The sequence below is a fragment of the Toxorhynchites rutilus genome, chromosome 3 (genome assembly GCF_029784135.1).
Source record: "Toxorhynchites rutilus septentrionalis strain SRP chromosome 3, ASM2978413v1, whole genome shotgun sequence".
Classification (NCBI taxonomy): domain Eukaryota; kingdom Metazoa; phylum Arthropoda; class Insecta; order Diptera; family Culicidae; genus Toxorhynchites; species Toxorhynchites rutilus.
This window is the reverse complement of record NC_073746.1, coordinates 282588833-282613516: the sequence shown is the minus strand read 5'-3', so window position 1 is coordinate 282613516 and position 24684 is coordinate 282588833. Positions and strand designations below refer to the sequence as shown.

Below are 24684 nucleotides of genomic sequence, written 5' to 3'. Positions count from 1 at the left end.
CCGTTGCTTACTTATTAAACTGGAGTTGTTGGATGACAGACGCAACGTAGCAAAGGCTTGCTTCATTGCAGACCTGCTGCAGAACAACACTGATTGTTCTACTTTGCTCGGCACTTTAGACATTAATATACATCGTCGCAGCCTTCGTACACACACGTTCTTTAGTACCCCTTCTGCTGGAACGAATTATGGTTTGCATGAACCAATGCGGAATATGTCTCGTCTCTTCAGTAGGTGTTACCACGTTTTTAATTTTAATAAGACGCGTGAAACAAATAAGTGTAACTTTAGAAGTGTTCTGTGTTAATTTATATTATTTTTTCATTGGGGTACAATTCTACCTGTTGACCAAATAAACAAATGACAATAATTTTTAATTTTTAATTTTTAAATACACATTACTTACAAATACTTAAGTAGGCAATTAATTTTTGAAACTAACTTTAAAATCGCAAAGTAAAACTAAAAATATGTTCTGTGAAAACGTAATCCTACGTCAAAAACTATGAGTGGGTTATACCTAAAATACAACCGCAAGGTTGACGTAGGACTACCGTTGGCTTAGTAGACATTTGAGTGTATTGATTAAATTATTGATTAAACCAGTGATTAAATGAAACAATTTCCGAATTCAGATGCGAACAAATCCTAATTTAGGTCAATTCATGTATTGTGAAAAGATTACGTTCTTTGTTGCAAGTCGTATGGCATGATGCCATCCGACCTAATTTCATACATTTCTTGTGGACTTCCAAAATATGTGAACGAAAGAATGGCTAACCGATCAATGTATCTTACATTCCCTCTGAATTTGTTGCATCTCCCATAGGTACGTACTTCTTGAACCGCAAATTTGCTTGATTTGTTGAACTTCAAGCACTAAGTTTTGATTCTGACATGTAAGTTGAACGCACATTGTTCAATCGACGTTATCGACGTTATCGCAGCAAAATGTTATCAGAATTTTGCCGAACGGTATACGTAGAAGTTCAATAAGCTGAAGACATCAAGGAATGGCTTCCAATGCAGTCTTGAAACCAAAGCATTGTGTTCATACCGCTTTTGAAGTCTGCACATATTCCCGAGTGTATGCATGCGGGTACAAAAGTACCCGCACATTGCATATATTTGCAATGCCGATTTCTCCAGATTCCTTGGTTTTGAAGTCTGTGTTGGGGAACCCATTCCGGTCTGCAGAAACACATGCGAGTACAAAAGTACCGAACATTCATAATTTTCGTCGTGCTTGTACAGCCTGTTTGAGAACGTTCCGTTAAAGTGTGCGGAGTGTTCTTGAACTATTGGATCGGCTGAAGTTTTGTGGAGTAAAATGGATCGAAAATCAGTGGTATGAAAAGCCCTTGACATGCTGCCATACCTTAAAACCTACGTAGCCTCAGTCTAAGCACAAACAATCTTACGTTCCTAAGTACGAATATACACATCCAGATTTCCGTATGAGCTTTGCTGCTGTTTTCACAGCCAGTACTTTTAGAGTAGTTGCAGAGGCTTTTGAGGATAAATTGTTGGGGATTTTTCTTAACATCAACTGCTGCAGTTCAACCATTTATGATGAGCTTTCAAAGTGACGAACCTATAGCACCTTTTCTATTCGAACTGACGAACCCTTTTAAACCAGTAATGGATAAATTGATCAAGCCAGCACTTTTGAGAGGGAATCTGAAGTCGCTTATAAACATCGATCTTTCCGATGATTCGTTTCTGCTAAGCAGCGGCTAAAATTGAATTAGGATTCACTGTAAAAGTTGCGAATCAACAGTGTTGTGGAAACAATCAAGTTTATGAGATAAATATCTTGATTTTTGACAGAACTGTAAAGAGTAAAGGGTGTGTCACATCAAATTGCATCACGGAAAAAACGCTGTAGAAATTCGCCTAGTAGACCGATCCTTTTGAAAATTTTAGACAGTAAAATAAAAACTATTAAACAACTTTGGGCATTTTCTTTTTATTCATACTTCGAGCCCAAGCCCGTATGCTCGCACCTTTCTCTTTACCCCGTCCATAAGGTTCTGTACAACGTCAGGTTGTAGTTTTTTTTGAACAGAAATCCATTTTCTCTTGAAGTCCGCCTCCGATTTGACAACTTTTGGGTTCTTCCGGAGGGCCTGCTTCATAATCGCCCAATATTTCTCTATTGGGCGAAGCTCCGGCGCGTTGGGCGGGTTCATTTCCTTTGGCACGAAGGTGACCCCGTTGGCTTCGTACCACTCCAACACGTCCTTTGAATAGTGGCACGAAGCGAGATCCGGCCAGAAGATGGTCGGACCCTCGTGCTGCTTCAATAGTGGTAGTAAGCGCTTCTGTAGGCACTCCTTAAGGTAAACCTGCCCGTTTACCGTGCCGGTCATCACGAAGGGGGCGCTCCGCTTTCCGCAAGAGCAGATCGCTTGCCACACCATGTACTTTTTGGCAAACTTGGATAGTTTCTGCTTGCGAATCTCCTCCGGAACGCTGAATTTGTCCTCTGCGGAGAGGAACATCAGGCCCGGCAGCTGACGAAAATCCGCTTTGACGTAGGTTTCGTCGTCCATTACCAGGCAATGCGGCTTCGTCAGCATTCCGGTGTACAGCTTCCGGGCTCGCGTCTTCCCCACCATGTTTTGCCTTTCGTCGCGGTTAGGAGCCTTCTGAGCCTTGTATGTACGCAGGCCCTCCCGCTGCTTGGTCTGCTGGACGAATGAACTTGACAAATTCAGCTTATTGGCGACATCCCGGACCGAACTTCTCGGATCACGTCTAAACTGCTTAACTACGCGCTTGTGATCTTTTTCACTGACGGAGCATCCATTTTTGCCGTTCTTCACCTTCCGGTCGATGGTTAGGTTCTCGAAGTATCGTTTTAGTCCTCTGCTGACCGTGGATTGGACGATTCCCAGCATCTTACCGATGTCCCGATGTGACAACTCCGGATTCTCGAAATGAGTGCACAGGATTAATTCACGACGCTCTTTTTCGTTCGACGACATTTTTCCAAATTTACGAAAAATTGACAGTGAAGCATGGCCAACGTGATCTATACACTCTTATCTGATTATAAGCGAAAACTGAAGATATAATTCCTAAAAATTAAATTTCTACAGCGTTTTTTTCGTGATGCAATTTGATGTGACACACCCTTTAGTACATTTAATTTCTTCGAAAAATGAAAAAACGATTCCCTTTGTCGTATCCACGACAAAGACACGACACGATATATTTCTTGTATCCAGCGTTTATAATTTGCAAAAAAGCGCATGAATTTCGCTCTTGAACATTTCGTCGAGAAAAAAGACGGGTGGGTAATGTGTTTTGCTAAATATATATTTTAAATATATTGTTTTATTTTCTTCTCCTACGTGAATACCTACCTATCTACCTGAAAAATGGATTAGTTTACTGTTTACTCTTTATGAACATGTTGGGGGTTCTGAAAAGAACCTTTGGTGTTGTGTTTTTGCGTTTTTTTTTACAAACTTGATTCTTGATTTTTTTTATGAAGGCTTTGAACATTTCGTCGAGAAAAAAGACGGGTGGGTAATGTCGGTGACATAACCGGAGTGACGTAGGACTATTCAAAGGGGACAACTTTTGCTAAATATATATTTTAAATATATTGTTTTATTTTCTTCTCCTACGTGAATACCTACCTATCTACCTGAAAAATGGATTAGTTTACTGTTTACTCTTTATGAACATGTTGAGGGTTCTGAAAAGAACCTTTGGTGTTGTGTTTTTGCGTTTTTTTTACAAACTTGATTCTTGATTTTTTTTATGAAAGCTTTGTACTTATTAAATGTTCAACGTCGGGCATCTTTCGGCGTATACACATATCGTACAATCAAAATGATGGCTGTGATAGGGAATGCATAGGTGGTCATCAGCTCGTTCACTATCATATATTTCACTATTGAGCACATTATTATGTCGAATGAATTGTAAGATTTGTAGTCTCCGCAAACAAAGTAAATAAAAATGAAAAAGAACTGAGGTTTTGGAGACGAACTCTACGATCTGTCGAGAAATAAACGAGCTATAAGCGTTCTGAAAAACCAAAAGTTAATACAGGGACGGATGACCTTCGGATTGAAGTCCTTTAAAATAAGAACAGAGCAGCAGGAAATACATAGCTCATCGTGTTGCTCCTTAGTTACTTCTCTATGCAATGCAGATGTAACGTCAGTCAATTTTCAACATCAGTTATCAACCAAAGAAAGCAGTTCTTGCTACCAAGAAAATTCGTTAATGCCATCCTGCATACAATGTATTGTAATTTGAAGCCACTTTTAATTCGGACACCATACATGGGTTTGTGAAAACTGAATGATCAATTTAAAAGACCCCAACCACCAATAAGTTGCAAGCCAACTCGAGCACTCCGACGGCCGAAACTCTATAATCGCTGTTAGGTATACTGGTGCTCCGGCACCAATCCGTTCGGCCTAGTTACCCTTGCGGAGCAATCAGTGAATGCGACCAACAGGGAACTGGAGACCTGTACGGTTCGAGGGAGCCTTTCCCTTAACTTGTCCTCCTTTGTTACGTCCACACGTCCACGTTGCTGCCTGTTTTCTTTTTATGATGTGATGCGATGCGATGTTAAACGATGCCGTACAACCACACGGGTTTACGGTTTGAAAGAAAATGAGATATTTTTTGAGGTCCGCGCGTTTTGTACTCTAGCGGTACACACTCACAGGATAGAGACAAATCGGCAGACTCAGCCAAAGGGGCGAGTCCAACGAGACGAACGAATGAGCGTTAAAAGGCAGCGATGGCAAAAAAATACATTCATTACGATTTGTTCGCTCGCTGGATTCACATGCAGGCTAAAAAGGGTCCTATTCAGGATCACAAAATTAATAGGATCAAATAAATTATCAATCTAAAGAGTTTATTGTTTTGTTATCACTCGATATCCCCATCTTGTTCGGCTAAACCTTCCTGTTTAGCGATTTGTTGCCACTCGCCACAGCTTTCACAGTTGGAAAATTTCATCCCATCCAGCTTTGTGACATGTTGTACAGTACATTACATTCCATGCGACGTGCCGAAGCACCACTCAGTGTCGCATTGGAGGCGATTTTAACCTGTAATTGAACATTTGCGATGACAGTGGTACAGTGTCGACTTTCAAAAATGTCCAACTAATTATTTTTTTTTTTCTTTATTATAGTGACTTTCAACACATTTCGGCTGGTTCGTCACTTTTACTTCCATTTTTGGAAGAATGTCGGGAGTGAGAATTGAACTCGTGATCTCTGCGTGAGAGGTATGGATGTTACCACTACGCCAGATCGCCTCCCGTATCCAACTAAATATGTCGCATTACATGTCCGTCCAGTTAGCTAAATGTCGAACTAATTGTAAATTACTGTACATTCAATCTGGAAACAATTTAAGAATTGGTGAAAATTGAATAATCAGGAAAGTCCCCAACTATCAATAAGCTCAGAACAACTGCCAAATTCACATACTCATCATATCCTGGCAAACAAATTATGAAAAAATCAATTTGCGTTTTATTATTATTTTGGATTTTGTTTTATAAAGCATTGAACTGTATTTCCTAAACTCTTTTTTGGAATGTTTAATGGCCCTGAAAAGCGCCTTGTTTTTTGGAATGGTTCCAATTTAGAAAACTTAGTACTCGTGGTTTTGGAAAAAACCATTTCGAACGCCCTCGATGCCGCCTTGTTCTGGTTTTGCCACCAAAGCAGTTTGTATAAAGAACAAACTTTTTTCTTCTGCTACTAGCTGCCGTTTTGCGATTGCGTTTGCCACTCGCCACTCGCTGCTACTGCCTGTTGTCTTGATGTCCACCGAACCGAATGTGTTCTGTTCCAAATGCGGGTTTTCTTATCATCGCGAGCAGCTTTGCCAGCTAACTTGATCACTTCGGCGGCCGAAACTATATAACGCCGGCTAGGTGGACTGGTGCACTGGTAATAACGCGTTCGGCCTAGCTACCCTTGCGGGGAACTCCAGACCAACACGGTTCGAGCGGGATTTTGCCTTTCCCTTCACTTTTCCTCATTTTCCATGTCCAGACATGGCTGCTTGGGTTGGTTTGTTGATGTGTTGTGATGCGAACTGATGTGGTGTACGGTTTGAATAAAAATGATCGTTACGGAAGGAAGGAAGGTATTGTATTATAGAGACTTTAAACTTTTGCAGTTCATTCGTCTCTAGCCTTGAGAAAGGCCCTTTGAAAACTCTACTCTACTCTATTACTCTACTCCAGCGCTACCACCTCCACCCTCTTGCCTTGAGAAAGGCACTCGATCCCTCGCCGTCCAGCCCGTCCAGCAACGATGTTGTCCAGTCCTTGTCCACACAAAGAATGATGATCGTTACGGCAGCGGAGCGGGGATTTTTAAGCTGACTGGCTGGCTCGAGAATTACGCATGTGTGAGACTGCGACCAATGTTTCGTTCATATTTTTTTCTTTTTCCTTTCCAATCGTGCTTCATTCTATTTCGCTGCTGCTCTGGTTGCCCATTATGGTCGGTACGATTTGAGGAGCACAAAATGGACCAATCAAAAATGGGCACATAGTGCATTTAGACAATGCTTGATATTCCACAATTATTCAATTATTTATCTCAAGAAAAATGAAATTTTATTCGTTATCATAGATGCGTAGATATATTTCCTATCAATTGATGCAAAAACCTTTGCGATCTATTGAGAAATACTCGAGTTATAAGCGTTCCAAATCTTGCATTTTTTTCCTACTTGTTCAATGCCTAGATTTCCATTTCACCCCCTATTGTAACTACTTCGTCTACTTCCTCCAGATTCCCGTTCATCCGGGTCTCAAGCGTCTCGTTGTACTTCTTTGTTCCACTCGTTATATCCACTTATTTTAACCCACTCGTTATACGCGTCCTCGCACTCTCGAACGTTCACACTCGTCTCTCATCCCATTTCTTCTTTTCTTTGTCCTCAGGTCAATTCAATTCAAAGGTCAAAGTTATTTATATTCCAGGCACGCTTTATTGGATATAGAACCCTACACCCCTACCCTTCATTAGATCAACAGAAGATCATTTAACCCTAGGCTCAATCTCAATACTTAATAAAGTCCTTCAGACGACTTGGCTCAACTCTATTTCTCTTTGATCCTGTTATTACGTTATTCTATCCACTACATTCTGTAACTGACTCTTCCACGTTCACCGGTTCCTTATTTATGCCTGATTCCGGCACTGGTATTTGTTCATCCTCATTTGATTTTTTACCCAGTTCCTCAGAACCACCTGTATCCCTCAGTAAAACCTTCAAATGCGCAGCATTTCTGTTTCTACACCTTTCCAGTTAAACTTGAGCGAATGGTTACATCCATTCCTTTCTTCTTAACAACGATGAACTCCTCTGGAGAAAACTCTAAACCAAGCTTGTTCTCCTTTCTCATCCGCTTAGCCATCTCTATGCCGATCTCTATGCTGCTGGGTCTTGCTCTTTGCCGGCTATCAGCATAGTTCTTCCCCCTTTTCACATCTAGCGATCTCTCACTGCCTCATCGGAACCAGTAACAGAAGGGACAGTAGGCAGTTTAGTACGAGTACGGCGACCAAACATTAATTCTGATGGTGCTCTGCCGGTAGTTGAATGTTTATGGTTATATGCAAGGCACTAGTCGTATTTCATTAACTCACGCTCTATGAGCATCAATTCATCGCAGGTCTCTCACTCAATTTTCTTCCTAGACCCTCACACACATACTAGACTCTCAAATATTCATCGGCCCCTCTAGCCAGGGTCATAATTTTAGGCTCTACCGCACTAAAATCTCGAATTTAATCCAGGCCTCCTAACCACGATCATCATTCTAGGCCCTCACACACTAGAATGTCATGTTTACACCGGGCCCCCTAGCCACGGTCATCATTCTAGGCCCTCACACATTAGAATATCATGTTTACACCGGGCCCCCTAGCCACGGTCATCATTCTAGGCCCTCACACATTAGAATGTCATGTTTACACCGGGCCCCCTAACCACGGTCATTCTAGGCCCTCACACATTAGAATGTCATGTTTACACCGGGCCCCCTAGCCACGGTCATCATTCTAGGCCCTCACACATTAGAATGTCATGTTTACACCGGGCCCCCTAGCCACGGTCATCATTCTAGGCCCTCACACACTAGAGTGTCATGTTTAAACCGGGCCCCCTAGCCACGGTCATCATTCTAGGCCCTCACACATTAGAATGTCATGTTTACACCGGGCCCCCTAGCCACGGTCATCATTCTAGGCCCTCACACACTAGAGTGTCATGTTTAAACCGGGCCCCCTAGCCACGGTCATCATTCTAGGCCCTCACACATTAGAATATCATGTTTACACCGGGCCCCCTAACCACGGTCATTCTAGGCCCTCACACACTAGAATGTCATGTTTACACCGGGCCCCCTAGCCACGGTCATCATTCTAGGCCCTCACACATTAGAATGTCATGTTTACACCGGGCCCCCTAGCCACGGTCATCATTCTAGGCCCTCACACACTAGAATGTCATGTTTACACCGGACCCCCTAGCCACGGTCATCATTCTAGGCCCTCACACATTAGAATGTCATGTTTACACCGGGCCCCCTAGCCACGGTCATCATTCTAGGCCCTCACACACTAGAATGTCATGTTTACACCGGACCCCCTAGCCACGGTCATCATTCTAGGCCCTCACACATTAGAATGTCATGTTTACACCGGGCCCCCTAGCAACGGTCATCATTCTAGGCCCTCACACACTAGAGTGTCATGTTTAAACCGGGCCCCCTAGCCACGGTCATCATTCTAGGCCCTCACACACTAGAATGTCATGTTTACACCGGACCCCCTAGCCACGGTCATAATTCTAGGCCGTCACACATTACAATATCATGTTTACACCGGGCCTCCTAGCCACGGTCATTCTAGGCGCTCACACATTAGAATGTCATGTTTACACCGGGCCCCCTAGCCACGGTCATCATTCTAGGCCCTCACACACTAGAATCTCAAATTACTTCTCTTTCCAACAATACCACATTTACCAGAGTCTAATTTTTCAGCTCTACATCTGCTAAGATATTATAATTCAAAGCTCTCTTCAAAACATTGATTCGATTTCATTATAACTCCGAATATCCGCGAACTTGTCACTCAATTCCGAGCTTCTACTGTAAAGCTTGTCACTCCATTTCAGACTTCACCTATACATAAATGAGTTGTCACTAGTCGCCGGTTGGTGACGTAGATGTCGCATAATGAAAATTATTATGTATTAGTGACGTACGAATGTTTTTCTTTGCCATTCTGTTTCATTTCACATAAACTTAAAACCGAATTCCTTTTTCTTCAATCTGGTTCGGCCTACATTTTATTCATATGGCAAATGATTGTTTTGTGTACGCCATTTAAAAAAAAAGAAATACCATTAATCCTCGTCGCCAGGTGTAACTACTTCGTCTACTTCCTCCAGATTCCCGTTCATCCGGGTCTCAAGCGTCTCGTTTAACTTCTTTGTTCCACTCGTTATATCCACTTATTTTAATACGCGTCCTCGCACTCTCGAACTAGAGATGGGCAAACCGTTCATGAACTGTTCAAAAGAACTAGTTCACCAAAAAGAGTGAACGAACGGTCGTTCTTTTTTACTGGGCAACAGTTCACATGAACTGCTTACCCAGTTCAGAACGAACTGTGTACGAAGACCGCTGGCTGAACTGTGTATACACAGTTCAGTTCAGAACGAACTGAACGGTGAACGATGAACTGTGTATGCAGTTCAGAACGAACTGTTTACGATGACCGCTGGCGGAACTGTGTATACAGTTCAGAACGAACTGACCGCTGGCTGAACTGTGCGTACAGTTCAGAACGAACTGTGTATTGTGATCGGTGTATAAGAGCAAGGCGAGCGAACGAGCTATGCACGAATGCTGCTGCAAGGTAAATAGTCCTCAAATTAACGAATGGAAAAAAACGAAAGCCCCATGAAATAACAAAAATAAGATGTCGGTATTATCGTTTTCATAATAAAACGCAATATTTCAGGACACGATGGTTCTTAAACTGAATTGTTCGATTATTTATCAAATAAAGTTTTAATTTCATATTTTTAAGTTGAGGGTAAATATTTCAGTAAGATATGCAATCACAAAAAAAAACAGTTGAAAGCGAAACGATTCAAACAGTATTTTTCAACAGTAAATAAAAATTTGTGTCGCTGATATGAAATGAAAACTTCCAAAATTCATAGCTCAATCTGAAATTAGAGCCAGAAAACATAGGTAGGAGATCTGAGATTTAGAATAGATGTGTAAAATCCGAAATCTCAAATCTGAAAATCTGAGAACCTGCATCCTGACCCTGCGCGGCCCAAGAACTCGACTATGTTAACTTCAAATTCCGAATATACCCATGGCCTCGAGACGCAACGAATTTTGAGTCCCTTCCTAAGTTTCACCGAGTTCATCTTAAAGTTGACATGAAATATGGTCCAATAGCGCCACAACTCAAAGCGTTTTCGAACTCGAAGCCAGCTTTCCTTCGAGTTTCTTCGCGTCGGATACAGAGTACCTACATGATTTCTTCGATGGAACATATGCTTCAAACAGCAATCGATGTCAATTAGCTGCATGTTCAACGTAAGAAGGAAAACTTCGTTTATTTAACTTAGAACGAAGGATTGTGTACTCCTCGCAAATTGTATTTTGTTGACGCAGAGACATGGATAGAAATGACAAATATTAATTCAAAAATGATAAATGATTACACTTTACCATGAATGCAGTTCCAAGAAGCCCAATTGGATTTAATGCCTGTTACAAAATCCGAAAAGATGCTGGTCGATTGGTACAAAAAATTGATTAAAAAAAATATAAAAATATGCGTTCAAATTTGTAACAAGTTGCGAATCACTGTGCGAATCGTTCGCACTCGAAGCATTTCAAAATACATAGTTATCTGTTTCTTCACAAAAATAACATGCAGCGAATTTGCCAATGGATAAATTTGAAACAATGAATTCAGAAGGGTACACAACCTAACGAATAAACAAGCACTAATACCTAACATAACGGAAAATAGAAGAAAAACTGGTTGGCATACTTTAACCCTTTTCTCCATCGTATTCAACGGTTAAACAATGTGTTTTTAAATTTAAGAAAGAGCGCACGAGCACTTCTTATGATGGTATGACTGCATTGAGGAACCGTTATGAAAATAAGTAATACATTTGAAAAATATATTTTCCTATGGTCGGTGTTCAGTCAGATCGGTCTAATCAACATAATTACGATTTGGAATAAATCGTACTCAAAGTTTGAAGCTGTGTTCAGTCAGAGCTCAGAGTCCAGTACGTCATAAACTTTCCTGAACAAACTGACAATGACGAGCTGATATTTGGCCAAAACTTCGCCACTCTTTAATCGTGATTTTAGAACAGAATAGTGTGAATAAAAGGCTCACTAAAGTCAACCAGAATGCATTTCATTGCTGATATCCGATGTTCCACCGCAAGCTTTTTAACGGAATCCCTCTCAATGTCTCAGGGGGCTGTTCACTCTCCTGTGTCCGCACGAGTTCAAGTTCAACTGACCAAAAGCATCAAATCAAAACAACATCAATTTGTTTGTTTTATGTGTTGCTCTCTCACTCTCTCTGTCTGTCTCTTTCGGTCACACTTGTTAAATCGAATAAAAACCCCATTTCCCTCAATCACTCCGCTTGCACTGTGAACGAGAAAGCAAATATATGGCTTGTGGCAAGAAGCGGCAAACAAATGGAACTCGTCTAATGAATGCATACAATTGTTCTCGTAATACACCCCCACGCCCACCTTTTCTCGCGCTTCTCCCCTGTCAACCCATTGTGACTGGACGACCACAGGGCAATTAGGAACACTCAAGCCATTGGAAGATGATTAATGGCTGTGGCGAAGTGTTGCACCAACGATTGCGGCTGGAGGAGCACCGGCCTCGAAAGCATTCATCGAACTTGACCTTGCCGGTTAGTTAAGGGGAATTTACGAGCGAAATTCGCGAAATTCAATTCCACTACTAGGGTACGATTTGGTTGATGTTTTGGCGGTTTGTTGTTAGACATTGGGGTGACCAGTATAACACGGATAGGTGAATAATAAATATGTTCTTTTATTCGCTGTCCTCTTACTGCAGCATTTTTTTTACATTTTCCCGATGCTCTTATAAATATGTAGATTTCATCGTTTCATTGCTTCCGTTTATGGTAAATTAGACTCAGGCAGAACTGTGGACGCAGCTCTTGGGCAAGTTGAATCTAATGGTCTTCGTTACCGACTTGGCGCTGAGGTCAACGTTCACTCCTCGGCTGATCTGCTTCTTGTACATCTGAGCCACACTATCGCTAGCGTCACGGCAATGAACGTCAACATACTTGGTGTACTTCTCGGTGTGCTTGCAGCTTGATGTACAGGCCGGTAGTGGACGCAGGGTGAAACAAATCTGGTCGGACTGTTCGATCATCTGATGCTGGTGTTTGATTTGACACTCCTTCAGGGTCTGCATCTGCTTGTGCGGATGGTATTCCTTGTGTTCGGCTGAGCTCGAGTTCGATTCAGAGCTGGAACTGGAAGAGCTTGAAGATGAGCTGGAGGAGTCAGAGCTAGACGATGAACTGTCGTTGTTGTCGATATTATGGTTATAGCGATAACGCATGCGTCCGGCCTCCTGTTCACTGATTACGTTTCCATAGAACACCTCGTGTTTGACACATCTAGCCTTTACCTGCTGTTGGTAGGCAATGTTGTAGGCTTTAGCTGGACCAGAGCAGTTCTGGCCGGTAATGGCATACGAGGCAGCGAAGTATTCAGGTTTGCTCACGTAGCAATGGTTTGGCGTGACGAAGTCATCGTTATATTCTCCGTTATTGGTACCACACATACCAACAAAGTCGTTGAAGTAGGATTGATCAGCATAAATGCGAGCACGGTATCCATCGTACACAATCGTCAAATCACCGTCACGGTAGCTAAGCTCAATTTCCTGACCAGGTAGAGCGTAGGCGCGGAACAGTGGTTGCTCACCATCATCGTTGGATTCGATCTCAACGGCATACTTCTCGTGGATCTGCTGAGGTTGACCATTGATGTATACTTGTGGCAGATTCGCTCCATTGGGGACAACGTCAACAATATAGTCATTCTCATTCGCTTGACCAAGCACAAACTTCAGATAAACTTCATTCTGAGGTCCATTGCGGGCTAGCAAGCTGAACTGCTCATATTCTTCGAAACCATTCTTGTACTTGTACTCACTATCGGAGTTCCGGAAGTGGGACTGCTGGGCGTAGTATTGGTAATCTGGTTTAACGGTGTGCACAAGGGCGTGCCAGCAGTCGCCAAACTCGTAATTGTAGGTCCTCCCATCGAATGTATCCACATACTTGCTAGAGATGGCGCAGGAAGCTGCAATACAGTATCATGAAAAAAAACATATTTCAACCCCACTAATGCTAGCGAGTACTTACGATAGTAATCCCCGCGATACGCATACGTAGCCAATCGTTCGTACCAATCCATATCTGGATGAACACTAGCAAAGTATCTCAGATAGTAGTCCTCAATCGGATGGTTGTCAACCTCGAAAGCATATTCCGGTCCGTAAAATGAAGCATTGAAGTAATCAAAGTTGGGTGCCACCTCGAAAGCAAATCTGAACTGGTTGTCCTTGCCCTTGTAGAGATAGTTGGACTCATAGTATGGGTAGGTGATGAACTTGAACATATCGTTCAGCTTATACGAGAAATTCTTCGCAACCTGTCCCACATCCTTGTACTCAAAGTTGAAGTAATATTGATCCATATAGCTAGCCTGCCGAGTAGCGTTCTGGCACTCTGCGAACTGATAATAACCTTGATCCATTTGCTGTTTACAGGCCTGACCGATATGCGATTCACGCAAATAATGACGGTAATAGTCGGTCTGTTTTAACTGGCCCTTCATCGACACCTGTGCTCCACCCTGGCATTTTTCACCGTACGACAACTCCCAGTTGAGCGAGCCATTGGCGCCATAATTCAAAGCATTCAAGAAGTTCAGCTTCGGAACATTTGGGAATTGATTGTTACCGGACAGACACACCTGGAATTGTTTGCCAGGGAATGGGAAGTCCTTGAAAAATGAATTTGCAGCATTCCATGGGCTGGCGGAGAAGAAGAACAAAAATCGGGATGTCTCATCAACTGGACTGTCGGCGATAGAAGTGGTCAGCACAAATTCACTCTTCTGTTCGTGACCTTCAAAAACGAAACCAAAATCAAACAAATCGACATCGCTGTTTCTAATTCCAGCAGCGGCATTCTTTATGAACTGTTCCTGACGACGGTGGCTTCCGGCAGAGAATACGTAGGGCTGGGCGAAATTCTTCTCGTTGTAGTATCCAGCGTACGAATGACGGCTCTTCGGATGTTTCATATCGGTCGCCTCGTAATCCGGATGCCCATCATTATTCCTGTAATGGGCGATGAATTTCATAGTTTTAGCCGCACTACGTTGCGCGTCATAGTAAACGTTGAATTGATGATAATGGTAGGTCTGGGCAGCGAATGGGTAGATGAATGCCGACACATAATCCTGCTCCTGGAAGAACTTTGCAAAGCGTCCAATATCAATGAAATCGGTATCATATTTGCCGTAGAAGCGTAGTGCAAAACCAGTCAAATGCTGTCCGAAGGTATGCTCAATAGTTTTAGTGGTTTGATCTTCGTTGTGTACAATTTTAGCGTTTGGATTCTCGGCAATTGGTCGAACATCAGTAATGTCCTTGTAACCAGTATACGGCCACGAGCTGATGTGAATCAACAACTGATCCTCCTTCGGTTGGAGAGGTTCAAACTCAAATTGGTATTCATCGTTCTTAAAGTCGAAGGAGAACTCAAAGCTAGCGGGGATGTAGCCTTGGAATTTCTTCTGGTAACCAGCAATGTATCGATGATGATCGAACGGTGTTATGAAGCCCACCTTGGTGTCCACCAGACTATGATAAAGCAGGTTCACGTCAACTGATCCATTGACAATTTCTGGCCAGTGAATGAAGTCATCGTTTTCGGTCTCAGGGTGTCCAGCGGGCTGGTTAGCAATATTTGGATAAGTCTGGAAGGTAGCTTCAGTCTCAAACTTGACTACCGTTGGAGTTTTCAGAGAGTACACAAACGGTAAACCAGATGCCAATGGAAAGGCAAGAGTGACAGCCTGCTTCTGGTAGAACTTGGTGAAGTTCATGCTCATACCATCTTCCAGATCAGAGAAGAACTGTCTGGCTCGGCGAGGGATATCTTCAACGGTTTGATTGTTGAAGGCATAGAAGTATTCTCCGTTGAAAAACGGCATCAAAAACTGTCCCTCCAACTCTTGGGCTTCCTCCGGGTCGATGTTCAACAAGCTGGCAATGCGGGTGGTCGACCATTTCTGTGGTTCTTTGTCACTGTATTCGCTCTTCGAAGATCCGTGGTATGTATTGTGTTTGCTCTTCATATGCATATGGTTTTTGTCATATTTGGCCGAGTTACTGGCATTGCGAAGGTTTCTAGTATCGAATTGATTCTCAATCAAGTCGAAGAAACTTTCCATGCTTGAAAACAGGTAGTAGAAGGTCGAGTAACGTTTCAAACCTCCCAGGTTCTTACGCAACTGGTAGAAGAAACCGTTGGGAACAAAATGATCATCAGCGGCCAGCTGTGCGTAGTAAATACGATAGGAGAGTTCCATCTGTTCCAAGTAGTAATCACGAACATAGGAAGAGGAATACTGAAGACTGAATTCCTCTGGATTAAGGAACTTCAAGGCAGCTTTTGCGTTTTCGGCTAGTTCGCTTTCGTTATCATATTCATCGGCTTCAGCAGCGGATTCGATAGCGGATTTGACGGCAGCCCGAACGTACTCGCTTGGGTCGTTGTGGGTGTGTTCGGCCATACGCTGGAACATCTCCGCGGGTGGTTCTGTGCGCATCAAGAGATGAACCGCAGCGCAGCGTACATGGTGAATATCTCCGGTGTTCTGGTACACTTTGAAGAGCACAGAGCGGGCTAATTTGGGATAATTATCGGCAAGTTTATCCAAAGCGACAACCATGGCCAGTCGCTGGAAATCACTAACTCGTATTTTGCCTTCCATGTATGGTTCAAATACGTTCAATATTTCCGGATGACCGAGATTTCCAAGAGCACGCACGTAGACCTGGATGTCGATGCTGTTTTCTGCATCAACAGCTTCACGCAGCTGATGAGCAAACCATGGGACGATTTTATGTGCTACAATCGGATAGTCGGCATCGGCTAAACGTCCAAAGCTGTGAACAGGATAGTAGTTATACGCGGAGCGGTTATTGACATGAGCTTGATTAACAAAGCTTGTGAACGATATCAGTGCGGTGGCGTTAAGATGTTGTTGACGCTGAACGACATCGGAGGTGACCAAAAGGAAGAACTCATGTATCAGAGATTCGGTTGGATAGCGGATGGATTGGGGCAGCATTGCAATAACACTAGCGGCCTCGAAACCTTGAAGTTTCTTCTGTCCAATGAATTCCTTGACAACCTGGAAGGCTGGTGGAGTTCCTGCCTCAGCTATAGCATCACGGAAGGTGTTCCAAGCGTCGACTCGCTTGGCGAATTTTTCGCTATGGTTGTCTCCTTCTTTGCGTTCATTATAGGACACGAAGAATTTCTGGGCGACGTCATACAGTTCTTGGTAGGACATGGTGCGAATTATACTTGCCAAAATATTGAACTTGTTCAGGGTATTAGACTGTGGCAGGGCGGATGGATTCTGCAGCTCATCGGCGATTTCTTGCACTAATTTACTGATGACACGTGGTCCATCGATATTGCGGGCATACTGGATGCTATATCCCTTATAACCGGTGTGGAACGGCAAGAATGGAGTCTGAGGGGCTTCCTTGAAACTTTTCGGAGATGGCTGATAATGAGCTTCCTCACTGCTCAAAGAATCAGACGCGGATTCTGACGAACTTGAAGACGACGAATCTGAACTGCTCGAATCGGACGAGGTATCATTATTCCGACTTAGACGGTGTTGGTCCATTTTGTATGCTTCGTAGTACTTTTTCTCCTTGTAACTGTCGATAGAACGTCGACTACGGCTTCCACGTTTTTCGGTTTCGCTCATTTGTTTCTGGTGCTGCTTGGTTGGGCTGACTTTCGGATTGTCATTGTTCTCCTCGCTGGAGGAAGAAGATGAAGAGGAGGACGAAGAAGAGGAGCTGGAGGATGAATCAGAGTTGGAGTCGGTTTCGTTTCCTGGGCGCACACTATTCTTCTTATCACTGGGTATGTTGTAGCCATACACCAAATCGACAAAAACTTCGCGGTCGTCCGCTGGACCAACAGGTTCTTTGTTGTAGGGATAGATGTTATTAAGGGTCACATTAACCTGTGAGTAAACCAGAGCCTTCTGTTCGTTGACCAGCGATGGAGCGACAACCACCTTGTTAACGGTGCTGGCCGATTGAATGGTGTAGTTGAACCAGTCTCCTGTAAGGAACAGGTGACCCACCACGGACTTCGAGGCCACATTTCCTACATGGTTGGTGTTTGGTTTGAAGTCGCTATTACCGCTAAATCCAAAGTGATATTCCAGACTCTTTTCGCAACGGCTAAAGTTTTGGGTTTTTGAAATTTCCAAGAAGTACTGGCCTTCTTCCCGGAACTGAGGCTGAGGGACCCACTGTTTGTTAGCCTGAACCAAATACTCCGGAACAACTTTGACATCGTACATTGTCTCACAGTGACCAGTGACCTGAGGTTCCATCACTTTGTAAACACCAGTGAAAGTGTTGTTTTCCGGGAACTGATTATACTTAGACTTGATTGCGTTCGTTCCATAAGTATCCAATTGGAACTGGCTAGCCCAAGCTTTCAGCATGTTAACCTCGTTGTTTGGGACAGTTTGTTCAACCATGAGGCCCTTGATGGCGCCCTTATGATACACGATTCCAAAAGGCTTTGAGCTCAACGGCATCGGTTGCCACTTCAGGTTATGATTCTGGAACTCGGTGTTGTATCCATAATGCAAGTGCTCGTTGAACACGGCATACTCTGGCTGTTTGACGTACGCAACTACGTAGTTCGGGTTCTTCGGACGAATAACCAGATAAGCACGGGAAACAATACCGGTCCACTGGTCGGCGAGATCAGCCAGAGCGGTCATCGTTTTCGAGGTTACATTGTACACATATTCGCGGTTCGGCTCCCAAGCGCCAAATTCGTACCCGGTACGATTCTCCGGTCGACTGTAGGGGAATTCATGGTGGTACTGGTACTGGGTGGCAGTACTGATACCCACTGTAAAAAAATAGATATTGAACATGAGTCTGTAATTGATTGGATTATGCGCAAATCAATGTTACTTACCCAGACCTAGGAGGAGTACTTTCACCAACATACTGGATTCAACTGTTCAGATGACTCCGATCGTTACACCTCTGCTGCCAGAGGATCAAGTATACCGTTTAGGATGATCGGGAGGATTTTATACTAGATTTATTGCTGATTTAGTGAATTTTCATTATCAATGAAACAGCTGTTACTGCTAGAAACGATAATGCTACAATGTAGCTTATCAGTTGCCATTGCATGAAGGAAAAAAAATCAATCAAGTTTAATGTGGAATGTAATTCTTGTCGTTTAGCTATTTTGCAGGGCCGAACATTTAATTAGCCTTTATGGTTTGCATTTTACACGGTGTAATTGCAAGCAGGACACACACGAGATAAATCTCGTTAAACATGCTCAACAAGCGAGGGGAGGTACCGCAAAATCCCATTTCACCCATAATTTATGGCACCATTCTCGGTCCGAACATAATTTTCCATTCATTGCCCTCACCGTGGAAGTACCGTAGGCCACACGTGACCAAAAACGCGTCTTCATTGTGTATGTAAAGATTCGGTGTGCCTCCCTCGTGGGCCGTGGAGCTATTTTGATAGCCTCCCACGCTAGTTCTGGAACCACTCATTGGCTCGCATCGAGGCGTGAAAACATTACATACGTACACCTTCGATCGCTGAGATCTTAACATTTTTTTTCCTTTGTTTCATTCTTTTCTCCTACAGAGAGGACATATTCGCACGTCACGAGGCTCGTTCTTCATCGAACCGGTGGAAAAGTACTCCAACGAGGACACAAACATCTGGCACGCGCTGTCAAGGGAACGCACGCCTGAGGAGGGTGGTGAAGTGGACGCGATAGACGCGATCGGAGACGTCAAGCAGGACGGTAAGTCGATGAACTCGTTTACTGAGCTAAGGGCAGTCCGGTGATTAATGTAGTTTTGATTAGCAATTCCTAACCCTGCGTGACCCGTAGCATCTTCGACTTACATGTGCAACTTTACAGTTTTACAGTACAGAGTCTTCTGGAATGAATTAAATTAATGTTCTAAATCAGGAGTTTTCAAATGATGCTCCGCGGGAAATAAGTATTCCGCGTAGTTATAGCAAATGCTCCCACTTGAAAAGCCTCCTTGAAAAAAACATTCTTTAATTTAATTTCACTGGGCGTATAGCGATTCATCTTGTCCAATCTGGGTCAGATGTTATGTAACTGCGATGTGTAACTGAAATAGAGTTGTTTCCAGTTGGGTATAGTCAATGCAAATAGGATTTGTTTTATTGATTAAAAAATGCAGGTGATCGATTAAATATTTTTGCTATAAAAAGTGCTCTGGCATAAAAACAATCTGAAAACCACTGTTCTAAATGAATTGAATCGGAATACTCCAGACATTTCCTCCTACATATATTACAGGCAGGGTTGTCAACTATAATTTTCGAAAATCAGGGAAAATAAAAATAAAAATCAGGATAAATCAGGATAGCTCATTTTGGGATGTCCGGAAAATTCGTGCCGATTTTTAGGAGAACAAAAGCATCATTTTTATAGGCAGACATACATTTATTCAATTTTATATGGACATTTTTGTTCCATAATCTTTTGCCATGTTTCATACAGCTTTAAAATTCTATTCTAACAGATCATGTTCGCTTTCTCGTCGAAAACTGTTCAAGCTATTGTTATGCTGTCCATAGAATCGAGGTTCTTGCCCTTGCATGAATTTTGTAGAGACCTGAACCTGTGATAATCTGAGGATGTAATAACCGGTTAGTTTGAGAAATTGTGATATACGATCTACTACCATGACTCCAAAATAATTTATTGTGTAATTTATCGAGACATGGAGTTTAGCGTTGGCCTGATGGAAAGGCGACAAAAAAAAGGCGAATTACAATCCATTGAAGGCATTTCATTCAAATTGTGTGGAACCCACATATCGTCTCGAAATACGTAACCAAGCTTCAGCAGATACTCACCTACGGTGCATTTAGATATCTGTATTAAATTCGCTAATTCATTTGGCGTATACTGAGGATTACTCTTGATCAACGTCTCGATATATTCATCATCAATGACGGCACAAAATTGCTGCGAAAACATAAAGGAACCTTTATCTACTTTTTCAGTTCTGCATAATTCTTAGTGGCTAATATTCTTTCCATTATTCCCGTACCTAGTCTATTAATAATCTTTGTTTTATTATTTTTATTATTTTGTTCTATACTTGAGCAAACTTTCACTTGTCCTTTTTAGGCATTTCCACAACTAGGCATTAATAGTATTGTGGTTCGTGATACTATGACTACGATAATAAATGTCATACATTTTTTACGGGTTTTGAATAATTAATAATTTTATGCTTTACAAAGAAAATCTACTAAATATCTACAACTCTGTAATCCTTGACATAGGAGAGAGAAAAAAAAATCTCGCAAGATTATCCCCAATGTTCATTCATTCAATTGGCGTTGACGGTTTCATTTTCTGTCATTGTGAAGCGAAAAAACATAATGGATTTTCAGGTGGAATAAACGCACTACGTGTTTTGAGCGTTCAAATAAATATTGATACGTAATAATAAATAACAAACGAAAGAAAGAGTAATAACTATACAATGGAGAACCGGAGAGCTTTTTATGTAGGCTATTCTAACAGTTCTCATTTCCAACCAGTAAAACTTTGACAGGAATCCCAGTATACATAGTACGGATCCTTTTTATTGTGATGAAATAATAAACTAAAAAATCAGGAAAAATCAGGATCACTTCAGAAAAATCAGGCAAAATCGAGTATTTGTCAGGATGTCAGGATACTAGCCAAAAAGTCTGGGAAATCAGGAAGGTTCGCTTCTCTGCTTACAGGCTTTTTCAAGATGGTCATCTCAGCAATACTTGTTATTTAGGAATAAACATGCACTAATGGAACCGAAATTTAGATGTTCGAAGGAAGTTTTATGTATTCTCAAGTTCCGCTTAGGGCTTTCATTTTTAAATAATCGGTTCCATGGCTTTTTAACGGAATGATGGTATGTTGAATACGTATGCGCTATGCTTCGAGCATACGGATTCTCCAGATGGTATTTTAATAGTATAATATATTCATTCATTCCGAGAGCATTCTGTATTTCTGGTACAACTTGCGATGAAGTGCTCTTTAAATTGACTCCAAATTTGGCACTTTTTTAAAAATCGATGCAAATAATTAACCTTGCGCAGCTTTTATCGAAGTTTGAAAAACTGCCTTTCGATTTGCGGTGCGATGGTTGTTTATTGAATAATTCAAAACTAAAATATCCTTGTATGGAGAGGAACTTTCTAGAAACTGAATGAAAGCTTAATTGGATTTGCTGTTGAGGTAGCAAAAAAATTGTGCTAGTCCACAAAATCTTTGAAAAAAAAGGAAAAAATCGATTTTTTATTTCTTCCCGGCATTGTTGTCCACTACACCTACACACATCAAGATAAAAATATCTACGTAAAATATTTCTAATACCTGAAAGTGGTACATTTAGAATGATCTCTTCGATATGCGTTCATTTTTCACGAAGTTACAGCATGTCAAAAATCGCTTGAAATTTCCGACTTCGTATTATGTTCCTCAATTTTTTTTGTCGAGTGTATTTAGGAAAAATAACATTTTAAATGCACCGTTAAAAAATCTTATTCAAAAATTGATTTTAATATTGAAACTGTTATATTGCATAACACTCCTGATATTTTTTCGTATATTTTTATTGGAAACCCCTTCCAATTTAACATAGTTTGACTTCCAGTGCGGCCGTGGTAAACTCTCCCAAATGGAGATATGAATTTTTGAAAATTTATGAAATTTCAATACATTGTGTAATCGTAACCATTTAAAAAAATAACATTACAAATGGAATCTACATGCGATTCTACATGGAAAAGTCTTTATAACGTTTTATCCTAGGACTAACCGTTCTCTATAACTATTTTTTTTATAGTGAAAATAAAGTTTACGAAATATCTATACGGCGTCGAAACCTTAGTCGTAATCTCCATCAGCAGTATGTATTTTCTAATATTTCATGAACATGATTTTAATTATAATAAATTTTAATTTTACTTTGGGGTGGGGTGGCTGCCATACAAATGAAACACAAATTTCTGCATTACTCGGAAATTAATCAAGCAAACGAAACCAAAGTTGACATGTGAAGGTTTTAGGGTGCAATAAATTTTTCTATGATGGTTAGACACTCCTCCCCCCACTCAAAGGGGGGGCTGCCATACAAATGGAACACAAATCTTTCCATTACTCGAAAATTAATCAATCTAACGAAACCAAAGTTGGCATGTGAAGGTTTTAGGGTGTAATAAATGTTTCTATGACAGTTAGACACTCCTCCCCCCACTCAAAAGGAGGGGCTGCCATACAAATGAAACATTAATTTCTGCATTACTCGGAAATTGATCAAGCAAACGAAACCAAATTTGGCATGTGAAGGTTTTAGGGTACAATAAATGTTTCTATGATGGTTAGACACTCCTCCCCCCACTCAAAGAGGAGGCTGCCATACAAATGAAACACTAATTTCTGCATTACTCTGAAATTAATCAAACATTCGAAAACAAATTTGGCATGTGGAGGTTTTAGAATGCAATAAATGGTTCTATGGTGAATAGACACTCCTCCCCTCTCTTGAGCCAAATTTGGGATGTGAGGATTTTTGGGTAAGAGAAATGTTTCTATGATGATATGACACCCCTCCCTCCTCTGGAATGGGGAGGGGTCTCATAAAAATAACACACATATTTCAACCAAACATATTCCCACCAAACATAACAATTGAAAATTTTCGGGAATCTCTGAAAAAAAAAATGGAAAAGTTCGAAAAATTCAATTCGCATATGTTCTACAGTTACATATTGACAAGCGTTATTAGTCCATTTGGTGTTTGCGCTAACGAAATTGATCTTCCTTCGAAAGTGGAAATGGATTGTAATGTGATAAAACGCAAACGCATCATCTTCTATTTATATAAATAAATATGGATCGCCGAATGTGTTGATAAAAGCAAAACTCGAGAAAGGAATTATCCGATTTAGAGCTCTTTTTTATTCTATCATATTTTCTGTATCAAACATTTATTCCATGTAACGAAGAAACATATTATTTGCAAGGGGTTGAAAAATCTTGAACGAGAATTGTGTCTGAAAATAATTTTATTTTATAACGATGAGTTTTGCTAGAAGTACTAGAAATTTTTTAGTAAAATGTATTTTATAATTTGAAGATCAATCAATGAACAGTTTTGCGATTGGAACCACAATCGAGGGCTTAATAAGAAAACGTGGAAGTGGTAACGAAAAATAAATTTTAGGCGAGACGAAGTTTGCCGGGTCAGCTAGTGCCTAATAAAACTGTGATATCAGATTAATCATAGTAGTTTATTTTATGTTCATAGTGTACTACCTCCTTATATTAGTAATAATATTACTGAGAATAATGAGAATTGTGACTTTAGGTAGTTTCCATTAAGCAACAAGTTAAAAAAAATCCAAGAGTGTCGAGTCATATCATTTTTTTCTCAGTTAGGTGTTATTCGGGCTAGCAGACGCAACTGGAACTATTACTTAAACTGAAGTATCTAATTTCCTTACACTTCAATAACCGACCAATGAAACAATACATTTTTTTGCAATATAATTCTAATTGATGTTGTTTGTTAAATATATGCATTCTTTGGGTTATAACTTCACGATAACAATTAACTATTGAATTATAGAAGGATAAGAATAAATTGGTCTACAATTCCAATAGATTGAACGCAATCGATCGAACATAATAATAAAATAATAGAACAATGCAACACAGCAAAATTTTAGACCCTTTACATGAAACACGGTCCCTCGAATACCATTTACCCGGATAGAATATTTACCCCAATGTACATTAATCCCAAATGAAAAAGAAAGAAATAAATATTCAAAGATGATCACAGTTTTCTTTAATAGTCCTGTTAATAAATTGAAATCAGTTGAACATCACGTGAAAGAGCTCATTTGTAAAAGAAGGAATAATTTCAATAAATTTTTGAATTTTTATATTAACATTTGGTAGATCCCACTAGAACAAAACAAACAAACTCGAAAGAACAGCTCGTGTTCAAAAAAAATATATGAAATATTATATTTTGTTTTCTTACCAATTCTTTTGACAGGTAAATGTTCGGGAATTTGTTTCAATCGGGTGAACGGCATCCGAATATTGGTTACCCTCGGGTAAAAGTTATTTCCTTGTTTGTAAAGTTTCGTGAACAAAGTAGGTGTTATTGCTT

At 41.1% G+C, this 24684-nt stretch overlaps 2 protein-coding genes across 8 annotated transcripts in view; one reads left to right on the top strand and one right to left on the bottom strand.

Moving 5' to 3' along the window:
* Positions 1-24684, top strand: part of LOC129776108 (A disintegrin and metalloproteinase with thrombospondin motifs 20) — a 536521-nt gene that overhangs the window by 367489 nt on the left and 144348 nt on the right. For all 7 annotated transcript variants that reach the window (XM_055781520.1, XM_055781521.1, XM_055781517.1 and 4 more), the window contains one exon: positions 19103-19265. In XM_055781520.1, coding sequence (XP_055637495.1) covers positions 19103-19265 — 163 coding nt within the window. The remainder of the gene's footprint in view (positions 1-19102; positions 19266-24684) is intronic.
* LOC129776107 (vitellogenin-A1-like) lies at positions 12126-18507 on the bottom strand. The gene is made up of 3 exons (XM_055781514.1): positions 18402-18507; positions 13500-18332; positions 12126-13437 (listed from the first exon to the last, which is right to left on the bottom strand). The coding sequence occupies exons 1-3, from the start codon at positions 18430-18432 to the stop codon at positions 12251-12253; spliced, it is 6051 nt and encodes a 2016-aa protein (XP_055637489.1). The 5' UTR covers positions 18433-18507; the 3' UTR covers positions 12126-12250.

Bases quoted from the DNA above. Each gene is read 5' to 3' on its own strand.
- LOC129776107 (XM_055781514.1), bottom strand. From the start codon at position 18,432: ATGTTGGTGAAAGTACTCCTCCTAGGTCTGG. The intron at 18,333-18,401 runs GTAAGTAACATT...ATTTTTTTACAG, and splicing joins AGTACTCCTCCTAGGTCTGG to TGGGTATCAGTACTGCCACC. The intron at 13,438-13,499 runs GTAAGTACTCGC...ACTGTATTGCAG, and splicing joins GTATCGCGGGGATTACTATC to CTTCCTGCGCCATCTCTAGC.